The sequence below is a fragment of the Pinus tabuliformis genome, chromosome 7, assembly GCF_031772625.1.
Source record: "Pinus tabuliformis cultivar Carrire ecotype Pingquan chromosome 7, CPIR1, whole genome shotgun sequence".
Taxonomy (NCBI): domain Eukaryota; kingdom Viridiplantae; phylum Streptophyta; class Pinopsida; order Pinales; family Pinaceae; genus Pinus; species Pinus tabuliformis.
The window spans coordinates 592855756-592871023 of record NC_142293.1 but is presented as its reverse complement, the minus strand read 5'-3'; the positions used below and the strand labels follow the sequence as shown (position 1 = coordinate 592871023).

Sequence of the window (15268 nt, the reverse complement as noted above, 5' to 3'; positions counted from 1 at the left end):
AAGGGCAATTTTCTGTTTCAGCGTTGACCATATTTGACTACGATTTTGTGGGAGGAATTTTTGTTTGGGCAGGCCGCATTTCTGGGCACAGAAATCGAGGCAATCTGTTGACTGTGGTTAGGGTTGACCATAGGTTGACTGTTTGACTAGACTTTGACTGGGTTGAATTCGATTTTTTTGAGGGTTGTTTCATCTTGTTGTTTGAAGGCCAAAGTTGACTGAAGTTGACCGAATTGTTGAGGGTCAAATCTGCCCTGTCGACCAACGTTGACTTTTTTGGTTAGGGCTCTTTTGCTGCAGTCATAAATTATCAAATTTGTAAATTGTACTATCTCTCTCTCTGTTGAACTATTGAAGACTAAAAGAAGAATTGATCAAGGGTTTCCCCACACTGGGGTTTGTCCTTGGCTGGTGCCACATCTTGTGTCCTCTTGTCTTGGCTTGTCTTCTACTATTTATGTTTATGTTCTATCTGCATTTTACTATCATGTTGATGTGATTGTTAAACTGGATATTGATATTGGGCTACTAAAGAAATTGAATTAAAATTGCTCTAAAGCATAGAACATACCATTGTTGCCTAAAATTTACATGGTATCAGAGTTGAGGTGAAGACAAAGCCCAAGCAAGAGTGAAAGAGCAATCACCAAAGACAGTTGGACAAAGACAAAAGACTCAATGGGTTCCTCATCCTACTTCCCGGCTGAAGACAAGCTCCATGATAAATCTGATTATCATGGATGGAAGTTGTCCCTTGATTTGGATGGAAGTTGTCTCTTGATTTGACCTTGGAAGAAAAAGAAATGATGGATTATGTGCAAGGTAAAATCCCTGAGCCTCCTTCAAATGCACCAGCTACTGCGAAGACCAAGTACAATAGAGCTGAAGTCAAAGCGAAGAAGATTATCAATGATTCCATTGACAAGCATATGGTGGCCTATATCTCTGAATTGAAGACCTCCAAGGAGATCTATGACAAGTTGGTCGGCGTGTTCAAGGTTAGTAATTCTAATCAAATTCTATTTCTCAAGAATAAGTTTGAAGGATATTAAGAAGGGCAAGGACGAGGACATTCAATCCTATTTCTTAAGGATTACCGAGATTAAGAATGATCTAAGCTCGATTGGAGAAGTCATTCCTGGCAGTGAACTTACTCTCACCACCCTTGGAAGACTCCCACCTGAGTGGTATGTATTTAGAACCACTATACTCAACAATGATCGAATTCCAGGGTTTGAAGAATTGATGTCGAGATGCATTCAAGAAGAAACAAGAATGGTGGAACAAGAAATGTCTTCTAATAGAAGCAACTCCACTGCATTCTCCGCTCATGCCAAGACAAAGAACAATGCAGGTTCAAAGAAGCAAAGTCAAGGAAGACCGGGATTCAAAAATGGAAGGAAGGCAAGATGCTTTATGTGCAATAATTTTGGCCACTATACAAGGGAGTGTCCTAATAGAAGGGATACACCTCGAGATGATGACCACCATAACAACTCTAGGGGCAACTTCAACAACAACGATCAAAGGAATGGCAGGTCCAATGGCAAGGGAAAAAGGAATGCGGGACATCAAGGAAATGGTCGACCCTCCAAGAAATCAAGGAACTCCAGGTATGAAGAATCCAATGTTGTTAACAATAAGAAAAAAGAGTACTATCTTATATCGGCCCTCTCCACTGCCTCTCCTCTGGACACTTTGGGAAATTGGTTGATTGATAGTGGTGCCTCAAGGCACTTCACCGGATACAAGGAAGCCCTCTCTAATCTGATACAAAATGAGACAAACTTGGAGATCATCCTTGGAGATGATGCCACCTATCCCATGAAGGGAGTAGGGAATGTTACCCTTCAATTGAATCAAGGTAACACTATTCATTTGCAAGAAGTACTATATGTACCCGATCTCAAGAAGAACCTGGTGTCCATTTCAGCAATGGAAGATAAAGGATTCAAGGTGGCTTTTATTGATGGAAAGGTACGTGTTTGAAAAGAAATTTTAAAGATGCTTTTACTCTTGGGTTCAGGGTTGACACTTTGTATCAAGTTGGAGGAAGTCCATTGGCATCCATGTCTTGCGACACATCTCTACAATCTGAACTATGACACCAGAGGTTCACCCATCTTCATTATAAGGCCCTACATGATGTGAGACGGATGGTGACAAGTATGCCCGAGTTCAAAGTAGAGCATGAAGGTGTATGTCCAGGATGTGTCGAAGGAAAACTTACAAGGGAACCATTCCCCTCAAGTAATAGCAAGACCACAGACATATTGCAATTGATCCACTCTGACATATCTGGTATGATAAACTCCTTGGGAGAATACGTATATTATCTCACCTTTGTGGATGATTATTCTCGCAAGACCTGGATTTACTTCTTGAAGAAGAAGGATGAAGTGTTCACCTAGTTCTGACATTGCAAAACCTTGATCGAAAACCAATTCGAGAAGAAAATGAAGATATTGAGCACTGATAATGGGACTAAGTATGAATCCAATGAATTCCAAGATTATTGCAGAGAAGTTGGCATTAAGAGGGAGACTACAATGCCATACACTCCCAAGCAGAATGGTGTGGCTGAAAGGAAGAATCGCTCTATTGTAGAAGTTGTTTGTGCCATGCTTCATGACCAAGGCCTTCTGAAGTTTCTATGGGCTAAAGCTGCAAATACCGCCGTGTATGTTCAAAATCGATGCACCCATCAAGCATTGGACTCCAAGACTCCGGAAGAAATGCTCACTGGTAAGAAAACCGATGTCTCTCATTTTAGAATTTTTGGAAGCCCTGTATATTTTCATGTGCCGAAAGAGAAAAGTAGCAAATTGGGTGCATCTGGGAAGAAATAAATCTTTGTGGGCTATAGTGAAAATTCTAAGGGATATAGAATTTATGTGGTTGGTCAAAAGGAAGTTGAGATAAGTCACGATGTCACCTTTGACGAAGATATGGCCCTCAGGAAGATCAACAACCTTCCTATCCTAAGGAAGGAAAAAGAGGCTGACACAGGGAATCAGGGTGAAAAAGAGAACGAAACGATGTCTAATGTTGATGAACCTATGGATCCTATTGATCCACTCCCTCATGAACCTTCCTCCTCCAAAAGGAGACCCTCATGGCTTAGGGAGAGCCTTGAAGATGCTGAGAGGCGCATTGCAACTAGGGGGACTTTCTGTGAAAGCAAGAAGCCGAACAAGTATCAAGGATATTTGACCGCCATGAGCACTATCATTCAAGATGAGCCTTCATCATTCGAAGAAGTCGTGAAGCAACAAGTATGGAAGGACGCTGTGAATGAAGAATACAAGTCAATTATGAAAAATGATGTCTGGGATGTGGTCCCTAGACCCCAGGACAAATCAGTTGTCACTTCTAAGTGGCTCTACAAAATCAAGCATGGAGTTGATGGAAGTGCAAAAAAGTTCAAGGCTCGCTTTGTTGCTCGAGGCTTCTCTCAAAAGGAAGGTGTAGATTACAATGAGATATTTGCACCTGTTGCCCGATACACCACCATCCGCTCAATCATAGCCCTTGCTGCCTCGCAAAGATGGAACCTACATCTGATGGACGTCAAGACCGCTTTCTTGCATGGTTCAATCAAAGAGGAAGTCTATGTGGAACAACCCGAGGGGTTTGAGGTTCATGATCGGGAATCTCATGTATGTAGGTTGAAGAAATCTCTCTATTAGTTGAAGCAAGCAGCCCCGGCTTGGTATGAGAGGATCGATAGCTATCTGATGAAGCTGGGATTCACTAGAAGTGTAGCTGACCCGAACCTTTACTTTAAGGTTGAAAATGATAAACCTCTCATTCTGGTACTTTATGTGGACGAACACTTTCTGACAGGTGCAAACCCTCTCATTCACAAATGTAAAAGGGAGTTGGCTTCTGAATTTGAGATGAAGGACCTGGGACCGATGCATTATTTCCTAGGGTTGGAGGTCTGGCAAAAGCCAAGTGAAATTTTCCTCTCTCAAGGGAAATATGTTGTGAAGATATTGGAAAGATCTGGGATGGTGGACTGCAACCCTGTGACTACTCCGATGGAACTCAACTTTAAGAAGTTAAGCCAGTGACTACTCCGATGGAACTCAAATTTAAGAAGTTATGTGGTAGTGCTGCTGGACCTGAATTGGGAAATGCCTCTGAGTATCGTCAACTCAGAGGACTGATGTTCTTGGTGAACTCCCATCCAGACATATGTTTTGCAATTAACACATTGAGCCAATACATGGTTGAGCCTCATCATATACATTGGATTGTCGCCAAGAATCTTCTGAGATATCTTTGGGGCACTATCACTCATGGACTGAGATACACTGCCGGAAATGTGAGGCTGCATGGTTCTATCTGCATCTTACTATCATGTTGATGTGATTGCTAAACTGGATATTGATATTGGGCTAATAAAGAAATTGAAGTAAAATTGCTATAAAGCATAATAGAGCATACCATTGTTGCCTAAAATTTACATTTTATTCAGAGATTTCTCATAACATATACACGTGCAGCATCAAGATGCAGTAAACGTACGACTTAAGAATCATTAAATAACCAGTTGCAAGAATGATAGATTATTACATAAACCTTGTATCTAGTTTAATAATGCTATGTTAGAAAAGCACAAGTCTGACAACTCTGTCATAGAGAATACTATCTCAAAGTTAAACAGTAGCCTATTGTTTACAGAAGAAAGAAAGAATTATGCCAACCAAAAACAGAAACAAAAACTGTATGACTAGTATGCAACAAAATCACAAGCCTTTTTTGTTTTGCCCCATTCCTTAGCTATCTTGTAAAGGCCATATTACTTAACAAGTTCTAAATGCCTCGGAACATCCATTCATGACAAGTGGCATAAAAGTAGAATTATAGATTTGAAAGTGCAGATAACATTAACTGGCCTATAATTTTCAACAAAAAAATTTGGTTGTATGGCTGATATTTCTAGTGATATATAGTTTTAAAAAAAAACCTTTGCAACAGGTGCCATTTCCACAGCTATATGCACAATGTGCATTGGTGGCTCCCTCAGAATTCCTCCAACCACAGCAACATGGTAGTCCATACCATTTCTATTGTCATACAATCCACCATGTTCATCGCCTCTTTCAGAGAAAACAAAATCCATCATATATGCATCTAGTGGCACTTTAACTGCAGACAGGAACTTTTTCTTGTCAAACTTGCATATATTAATATAACAACACCAGATAGAAGCAAAGTAGTAAAATAGTTGACAGAAATCACATATTCTGGCCGTAAAACCAGGTTGAATTTCCCTATCTCAAAATCAGTAAATATGCTTCTAGAATCTAAAACTAAGGGCCATATTACATGAGATCGTAATCATTCTCAAGGTAATCTGCAGTTGTGGTTAGTACTCATCCAAAACAGACTTGAATTATATGGATGCTGTCAGTGCCCATAAAGTATCAACTTAAGTTAGGACTCAGATCACAATTATGAGATATAAAAAGTATCAGCAACTGGGTAGCAAACTGTTTTGAGGATTAATTCACAAAGCAATAATTTCCATGCAATAAGCCAGTAAATTAATCATAGCATATGAAAACACTATAATAAAGCCACGTCAGTCAACTGTTATCTTAATATCCATAAAGGACAAGGTTAATAGAGAAAAATGGTTGTGCAAAATGACATTGGGCAACAAAATTCATAACAGTCCCATAATGTAAAATGCAAGGTTCATAAGGTAATTCCAATCCTGGTCTTTGCTTCCATAATTTCTATTATATTATTGCCTTGTAAATGGGCATTAGTCGTGGAGAAAATCTCTTGCAACTACAAAAATCATAAACGCAAGAACAACGATCATAGATGTGAGTAAAAATATCATAATTGCAAGCACGCTGTACAATGCACCTAATTCAATTCAGCCCTCGTGAATGCAAACTAATCTTCATAAATACAAGATTGACTTTATAAGTGCAATCCAGACTTCATAAATATTGATTCCATACATATCACACGAATTGCCATACGAGGCTGCAGAATAATTAAATGGAAGTTGAATCTGCATACAATTCAAAGAAAGCTTGCCGTAAGGACATCATTCTCTTCATGGAAAATGCATCTTAAATTTGATTACTGAACAATAAAGAATGCATCAAGAAATATACATCATGGAGCGAAAGCTTGTAAAAACAGCTCACCCCTCCCTTTCCATGTGAAAATTCCAAATTGGAATCCTATTGCAGCAACTGGAAATTATTCTCCTAATTTTTAATTTGATTTAACAATTTATTTGTTGTTTGCTATGGCAAATACTAAATAAATCACGCTGCAATCTACACAAATAAAACTGCGGAAGAATAAACGCTGGAAAAATTACTAGCACACACACATAAAAATAATACAGTTATTTTTGGACAAAAGTCCCCAGAAAAACCCAACTTGGGAAAACCGGTGCAGCAGCTGAGGGTTTTATTATTAAGCAGCAGTGAAATAATCTGAGTACAATCTGGATGCCAAATACTAGCAATCCTGCAGAGAAAATACTGACAAAAATCTAGTGAGGAATTTTCCTCACCCCACAGGCAAATCCGGGCTCTCACTACAGCTCCAAGTGAGTCGTCCAAATTGCCTTTGCATCGACTCTGCATCACCCTAGCGCAGTCCCTTCTGCGCTCAGTCTGAATCAGCCTCTCCTCAAGCCGTCTAGTCTACTGTTGTTTGGGAAAATGTCTCTCTTGGCCTCCGGAACCTCTATCTAGCTTCTAGCACTAAAACTCGGCTTTCCCCAGCAGAATCGAAACTACCTCTAGAGGCTACTGCGTTGCCCCAGCGTCAGCCTCTATACAAATGCACTCACCGGATCTGGAAATCTTCCTCCAGCTTCACTGTCTCTGCCCCTCTCTCACTGCTTCGATCTCTAGCTATCTCTCCGGCCACTGACTGTTGCTACTCTGAAAATCGATCTGCTCAGAAATTGAACCTGTCAAGCGTCTTCTCCATCACCACATTGACCTCCTCTAATAATCCACTGTTGGAGCACCAACAACCAAGATTAAAACACAATCGATGGCCAGGATCATTTCTGGATCAATCAATGTGAGTTTCTAAATGATACACGCTTTGACTTAATTAATACTGATTAATTAACCATATTCCCTAAATTTAGACTTAGGAAATATTTAAAAACTAGTTAATAATCTAATTAAGTCATTTCTAGGCGGAATTTCCAAAAATGATCTCTGGGTTTTGGAGATCTCATGTATTCTAAGCTCTCCACAAAATTTCAACGCTAGAACACATCCGATGCTACAAAAACTAACACTCCCTCTTAATGAGGAATGTGTTTTAGTGCTACTGCACACCCTGTAGCAGCACCCTGTCTCTGCATCATCTCTTGTCACGCTACTAATGATTGGCTATTGCTACCCACAAACCAATGTGCAACTCTGATATACATTGCATTTGTGTCGCTACTAGCCCTATCGTACTATTGTCAACATTTTACGAATATAATGCATAACAAAATAAAATAAATATAAATAATATAAATGATAAATAATCAAATAATGATTATGTTAATTAGTCATCAAGTTAAGTGAAAAGGCATGTCTAAAAGACATCCCCGATCGTGAAGGGACAACTACCTAGTATATATGCGGGTCCTCATTGTAACATTTTGCATCACTTGTACATTTTTATATATAATAAATTATTATTACAAAATACCTTTTGTGTATTTAACATTTAAAGTCAACAATCTACAGTTTTGTTGCTTTAATGGTATCAGAGTCATGCCGCACAATATAACCATGCGAGTCTTTGAACGTTGTTCGCCGCACAATATAACCATGCGAGTCTTTGAACGTTGTTCGCCGCACAATATGTCATTACGTTTACGTCCTGAACTCATTGAGAAGTTTAGTAAAATTCAAGAAAAACTTCAGCAATGGGAAGAATTTTATGCAGAAGTTAAAGCACGTATAAAAGAAATTGATAATAAGGAAGATGATTGCAACAGTGAAGAAACAAAACAAGGTGAAGCAGGAGAAGAAGATTTTGGGCAGAATGATAATAATGATCATGAACATGTGATAGATAATGATGAATATGAGAATGATACAGATCAATATGATGATGCAATTTCTTCTTACAAAAAGGGCTTGGAGTTTGATCCTTCAAATGAAGCATTAAAATCAGGCCTTGCTGATGCACAAGTAGCAAGTAGATCTTGGGCCGCATCCTTTGCATTTGGAAACATATTCCAGGGGCTAGAATTGTGGGCAAAAGTAACAGCGGACCCAAAAATAGATTGTATTTGCAGCAACCTGATTTTGTTAAGATGGTTCAAGATGTTTAGAAAAATCCTAACAACATTAATATGTATCTTAATGGTCAACGCATGATGCAGGTTTTGGGTGTGTTACTAAATGTTAACTTACATAATGCCCCATCCTTCCATAGAACAAGGCAGAAAGTATCAGGAGAAAGGTTCCAATATCATGAAAGGCTTGTCACCTATGTCACATAGTGGGTTCATTACCAATGGTTACAAACACAATGATAATGAGGAAACTTTTGTTTTCCGGAAGACCATAAGGCTTATTGTTCAAACCCATCCTCATAAATCTTTGAAACAGTTGTTGGAAGCACAACATTAATCATGTGCAGGTTGTTACAAGCACCTTGATGTAGCAAAAGCCTGATGAAAGAATCTGTGCAAAGACTTGGCTAGGGGAAGCCTCAGCTTTGTGAATACATAGGAGAGTTATTTTGCTCTTCATGCCACTCAAATGAAACTGCAGTATTGCCAGCCCGAGTCCTGCAACATTGGGACTTCACTCCTTGCCTTGTTTCTTAGTTAGCGAAGGCATATCATGATTCCATTTATGACCATCCAATGCTCTGTGCCAGTGCAGTTAATCCTTTTATATTTTCAAGGGTGCCTGTACTAGTGCATGTTATGGAGATGCGGAAGAAACTGGGTAGAATGCTTTCATGCATTCGCTGCCAATCTCGAGCATCTATACAACGCAGCCTTGGGTCACGACAATATCTTCTTGAGAGTAGCGACTATTTTGTTTTGCGTGATCTTTGTTGAATTGTGTGGTGCTCACTTAAAGTGATACGTTGAGTGGTGCTCCCCGCATTCTATTCCCTGTCACGCATAGCTCCCCCGTGTTCACTGTGCCAACAACGTCGACCCTCATCTCCTATCAAGCCACCTTGAGCTCTCTGCGACCACTCTGTGATTCTACTTGCCGTATCTTTTTTCCCGCAACCGCATCTTGCCAGTTACTCATAGATCGTTGCGTCATCCTTGTTGCTGCACAAACCATGTCCAAGTCCTATCATGTGCTTCCAATCGTCGCGTTCCTCACTAGTCAACACCCGCACCGACCCATCTTCCTCTGCCGACAGCACTATCTGCTTACTCCTCTGTCCGTCAAAAAGTCGTCATCTCCCATTCACTGTTCCCTGCCGACAACACCGCCTTTCGCTCTCGGCTGCCACTTTTAATCAACGCATCAAAACGTCATTGACCATCTTCCCGTTGTCTCGTCCTGTGTTGTCTGTTGGTCATCCATTCTTCGTTAGAGCCGCCATTCAACACGTTGTCGATCGATTTGTCCACACAGTCGTGATCCAATTCCACAAATAAGCCGCGATCAAATGGTGTTTTGTCGTTGGTCGAAAGGTATCGCTTTTCCCTAACATACGAACCAATAATCATTATATATATATATATATATATATATATATGTATATATATATATATATATATATATATATATATATATGTATATATATATATATATATATATATATATATATATATGTATATATATATATAATATATATATATATATAGATATCGTCGATCATATCATATAAAAAAACTATAAATTACATTACATAGTAATAATTGTCAAAAAAAAATTATATATATATAATTTAATTAATTAAATATTAAAAAAAAAATCTGAAGGAGAAATCGAAATACCTGGATTCCAAGACATTAGTACCGATGACTTACACATACTAGGAAGACGTGGGCAAGGAAGGAATTATTACCGAATAAGCTTTGAGGACAAAGCTTTTCGAAGAGGAAGGCAATGATATGAATATAATTCATAACAAAATAAAATAAATATAAATAATATAAATGATAAATAATCAAATAATGATTATGTTAATTAGTCATCAAGTTAAGTGAAAATGCATGTCTAAAAGACATGCTAGATCGTGAAGGGACACCTTCCTAGTATATATGCGGGTCCTCATTGTAACATTCTACATCACTTGTACATTTTTAAATATAATAAATTATTATTACAGAATACATCTTGTGTATTTAACATTTAAAGTCAACAATCTACAGTTTTGTTGCTTCACAACACTGCATTTGTACTGCAACTCCCTCTCATCTATTGTGGCTGCTATTGCAACATCTACAACTGAAAAGCATCCAAAATATTGAATCAACGATGATCAGTATGATGCATGTGTCTCCCGAGTCTCTAATTGTTACTAGCATCTACACTGTCACTGAAGGATCTGCGTTGTCGCTAACTCTGCACTGTGCCAACTACATTGCTACCAACTCTGCCCTGCGCTCCCTAGCATCTGGCTGCTACTAGTCTCTGCAACTGTCACTCTGCCATCTAACTGCATCAACTATCACTGATTCATCCTGCTACTGAATATTGTGGGCCTTCGTAGTAAGGTATTGATCCAAGAGGTGGACTCCTCAAGGATCCTACCCATCTATAGCACCCTAGGGCTACAACACCAAATCACCCCGCCTCATTCCTGGAGGTATGTCGGTGATCATAGCCAAGTCTTCCTCCAACCTGGAGGATAGCCTATCGATCTTAGCATGTGTTGCAACCTGGTCATGCTTCTCCTCTTTGTCCTTCTTTCTGAGAGGCACTGGGTACTGTAGTGACCGAGTTCACCACACCTAAAGAAATTGACCTTCGACAGGTCCTTCTTCCGTTGCTCCCCCTGTCCTTGACTAGAACCCTAAGATGCAAGGGCCACATTCTATTCCTCCTTCACTTGCTTCGATTTGTTGTTGTTGCCACTGATGGAGCTCTTTCGAAGAGCTTGTTGGAATTTCGAAGTCTAACTGTTAGAAATCCTTCTTGTACTTTCTGATTTATTTTTGCCTACTTGTTCTGTTTAATTAACAAGTTATTTACCATGTAAATACTGAAAATAAATACAAGTACATGCTCAACACATTACAGATCATCAACTGAAGGAAAAAACAAGCACACAAGTGACACCGTTGTTTTTAGACTAATGTCCCCAGAAAAGCCCAATGCGGGAAAACCGGTGCAGCTATCTGAGAGTTTTATTATTAAGCAGTTTCAGAATACAATCTGGGTGCCAAAAATGGCTCACCCAACAGAGAATTCCCTTGGCAGTAGTACCTCTCAGTCGAAGATAGATATCAGCCCCAATCTGCCCCACGAAATCTCCCAGCGTCAACCTCTAGGGTCTGCATCAGCCTCTCTGGCCCAGCATCTGCCCAGCGTCAGCCTCTCTGGGCTCTGTGTCTCCCACGTTGGCCCTCCTCAGGCTCTGCGCAGCTCCTGGCTGCCTCTGCGTGGCCTCTGGCTACTTCTGTATGGCCTCTAGCTGGCTCTGCGCCAACCCTCTCCCAGCTTTTGCGCTAATGTTCCCAGTACTATCTCTGCCTCTCTGCTACTGCATTCACTACCCCTCAGCTACAACTCTGATCACTCCTTCGATTTCCTCAACAAGCCCTGCCCCAGAAAATCGAATTCTTGATCAACTCGATGTGTTCTCCAAGTGACCCTCAAGCCTCCTCTTATACTTTTCTCGTTGACAATTCAACGGCCGAGATTAAGTCCCTAATCAACGGCTAAGATTAACTCTGGCTTGATCCATGACTTTTGGACCCTTCTAACACAGTTTTATATTAATTCACATTAATATTTTATTTTCCCTAAGTTTAGACTTAAGGACTCCATTAAAAATATTAATTATTTTAATATCTTCTAAATTGTTTAGAATTTGCCCAAACCATTTATGGGTATTGGAGACCTCATGTGCTTTAGCCTCTCCACCAATTCTCGTGGCTAGAGCACATCCAATGCTACCCCAAATCAACAGAGCTCGCCTCAATTCCTCCTGCTACAAGTCAGCCCACATCCTATCCCAATCTAGTAGCTTGTCTATGCCCAATATGCTTTGGACAAAGACTTGCCATTCCTCAGAGACACTGTTGAGTGCCACTCTCACAAGCGCTATGGGTTGAGACGATACTCTAACAGCCGACAACTTGTCTCAGACCTCTTGAATCCTGGAGAGGAAGAGGTCCATGCCTTCCCCCTTCTACATCCGAATGAGCCTCAGCTTCTCCTTGAGGTATAACTTTCGTTGCTCGTTAGTACCCTAATTCAACGTGACGAGAGCTGGGATCATGTTGAAGGAGAGGGACCGATAAGGAATAATTTCCCTGTAAGCCCTGAATAGCATCCAAGACAATTTCAACTCTAGAGTCATTCCCTACATCCCAACAAAGGCCCCCAAATAACCAATGTTTGTTCCTCATCAGCTGCACCAAATGAAAGAAGAGGTTGGTGCCATTTTCGCGCCATCTTTGATCCAGACTTCAAAATCGATATAATCCGAGTACTTGCCTCTGATGATCTGTGAACAAATGCCCCTGCCAGTTAGTCCTCTCCATAAACTCTTACATATTAAAGCCCTGTTGAAAGAAAGTGTGTCCAAGATCCCCTAGCCCCCCTCATCGACAGCTTTAGCAATATGGGACAAGCGAACCAGATGAATTTTCGCAAATTGTTTATGATCGGTCCACAAGAATCTGCCCAGGCTAGCATTTATCGTGTGAACGATTTCCATTGGCAACATATATAAATGCATCCAATAGACAGTGTTACCCGACAGTGTTACCCACCTAAGCCAGCCATTTCTCCACCACCTAAGCCAGCCATGTGGTCCCTCTACCATCTGCCATGATCGTATGTTTGAAGGTGGGCCACCCAAATCTAAAGGTACGCCTTGTCATTTTGAAATTGAGTCTTGTAGTTTGCTTATCATGGACACTTCTTGGCATGGATTAATGGGGGGATTCGGCGGAAAGGATGGGTTAGGCTTGTGCTTTTGTCTCCTAGACCCCTTTTAAGAATTAACCTTGGATTCTAGTCCCGTGGGATCTCTTTTACTAACCATTTGGTTTCAAGGATGGTATTTCATGGGAAACCCCGATTTTGGTTGTGTGGTCCAGCTCCCTTATCCGCTCATATGACCCACTTTCCATTCATTATTACCCCATCCATCATTTTTCCCGCCTGGGTCCACATAGGGTTAGTTTGCCCCTTCCCCTTGCCCACACCTTGGGTCATGGCTTGGAATGAAGCCCAGAGGTTGATGCAGCTAAAAAGGAAGTTAAAAGTATATAAGGCCACATTCAACAGGAAAAGTACCACAAAATGCAAAATATGGTAGGGACAAAAACATTTTAGCACGTGGGCAAAAGCCAATACATGAGCTCTACACCATTATCATGGCCATCACCCCAGTTCCTACAGGTTCTATGGGCCTTTTTCATCATATAGGAACCCATGATTGTCCCAACCCCTGGTGGGCGATGAATCACTCCATCTTAAAAAGGGGATTCCACTGCTACATCTTACACATCATGCTCTAACCCCTCGATCCCCAAGCAGTTAATCAAAGAAAATCACAAAAAGTCAAAAGGCATAAAGGAAGAGTGGGAAAATCAAGGTCGAGGCACCTCATGTACCATGATTGCTCCCTCCTATACATTATAAACCCAAGTGTGGGCTTCCCTCTTATTAGCTACCCTTGCACCCCGACATGTGACCCAGGGCCACCCCTTTTCATCCCCTACTTCCTTCACCATATCTATCACATGCCACCACCTTTTGAAGGATGTACCTAGAATATTGTCCCCTTTAGAAATAGAAACCACCAAATAGGGTGCTTGGTTAACCCATTTGGAGTTTAGGAGACACTGGCACATCCCAAAGCCCATTATGGAAGGGCAGGCCATTATGAAGTCCCCACCTATGGTCCATGATTAGGTAAGCTCATTTACTTGATTTCTCTAATGACTAATTGTACTAAAAGGCTAGGGGACGCATTGGATCTTATGCAGGATTGTAGATGGTTTCCATTTGGGGATTTGGTCTCCCTATACGGGGTCCTAATCCTCTAGAGGGCTACATTGGCACAGGTAGGGTGAGCATTGACAGCCATGGGCCTCCACAGCAACAAATTGCACTTCATGGATCCCCACAGCCATTCAAAGATTATTGGACGAGAAGAATGCACTTGACCCATCATGCCCAGTAGGCGCCAGATCTACACCATACACTTGGAAAATGATCCAGGACTTCCACGATGATGTGCCATCACCTACACCGTCATCATAGCCCTTGAAGGCAGCCTACAGGAATATTCGACTTGTCTAAAGACCTGTGAGCACACTTGTGTGCCCCCAAATGTCATTTGGAGCACCACATGTTATTACAAGGGGCCACCCCCTTGCCCACTGCTTTTGAGGGCCCTTCTCTTCACTGTGGCACCCATGGACCTCATTAGGCCTCTTAGAGGGCCCTATGACATGCATAGTTTATTATTTTACCTATTGAGAGACTTAACTTTTCATTTATGAGCTGGTTTGGTGGGCTTGTCACCAAAAGTTGTATTATTAGCACATTATTTTATTTTTGGGGTTTATGTAGACCAAGGAGGCTAATTCGAACTCCCAAGATGTGTATAAATACAAGTGAGGTGAGATCATTTCTCATCGTCACTTTGGATTAGATCTCCCTCTTCTTTAGAGAATTTCGCACTTTTTCTGGAGGATGAATTGAAGCTTTTATGGATGAATTTTGACGTATGGTTGTTGGTCTATCTTCTCTTGGAGCTTCTCTATTGTCATTTGTGAATGGTTGGATATACTCTATTGCATGTAAGTACAAACTATTGATATTATTCTTGTTACTTTTTTGTCATATAGCTAGATTGTGATTTTCGTTGTTTTAGGGCTAATTGTTGCATGCATTTATTGCTTAATATTGTGCAATTGTCTCTATTATAACGTTCTCTCCATGTATGGGCCATGTAGTGTGAGTGAAATCTCCAAGGGGTAAATTTGACCTTGATAAGCCATTCCCCTTGTGCATTTGAAGTATAAAAGATGCAAGATTGCTTTCACTTGACCTAGAGGGTTTGTGAAGTAATTTTGAGGCCTCTTTGATTCGCCACC

At 40.6% G+C, this 15268-nt stretch overlaps 1 protein-coding gene across 3 annotated transcripts in view; it reads right to left on the bottom strand.

The window, feature by feature from the left end:
• The window catches only part of SS3 (starch synthase 3), a 549711-nt gene that overhangs the window by 403261 nt on the left and 131182 nt on the right, over nt 1-15268 (bottom strand). For all 3 annotated transcript variants that reach the window (XM_089458559.1, XM_089458560.1, XM_089458558.1), the window contains one exon: nt 4976-5157. In XM_089458559.1, coding sequence (XP_089314685.1) covers nt 4976-5157 — 182 coding nt within the window. The remainder of the gene's footprint in view (nt 1-4975; nt 5158-15268) is intronic.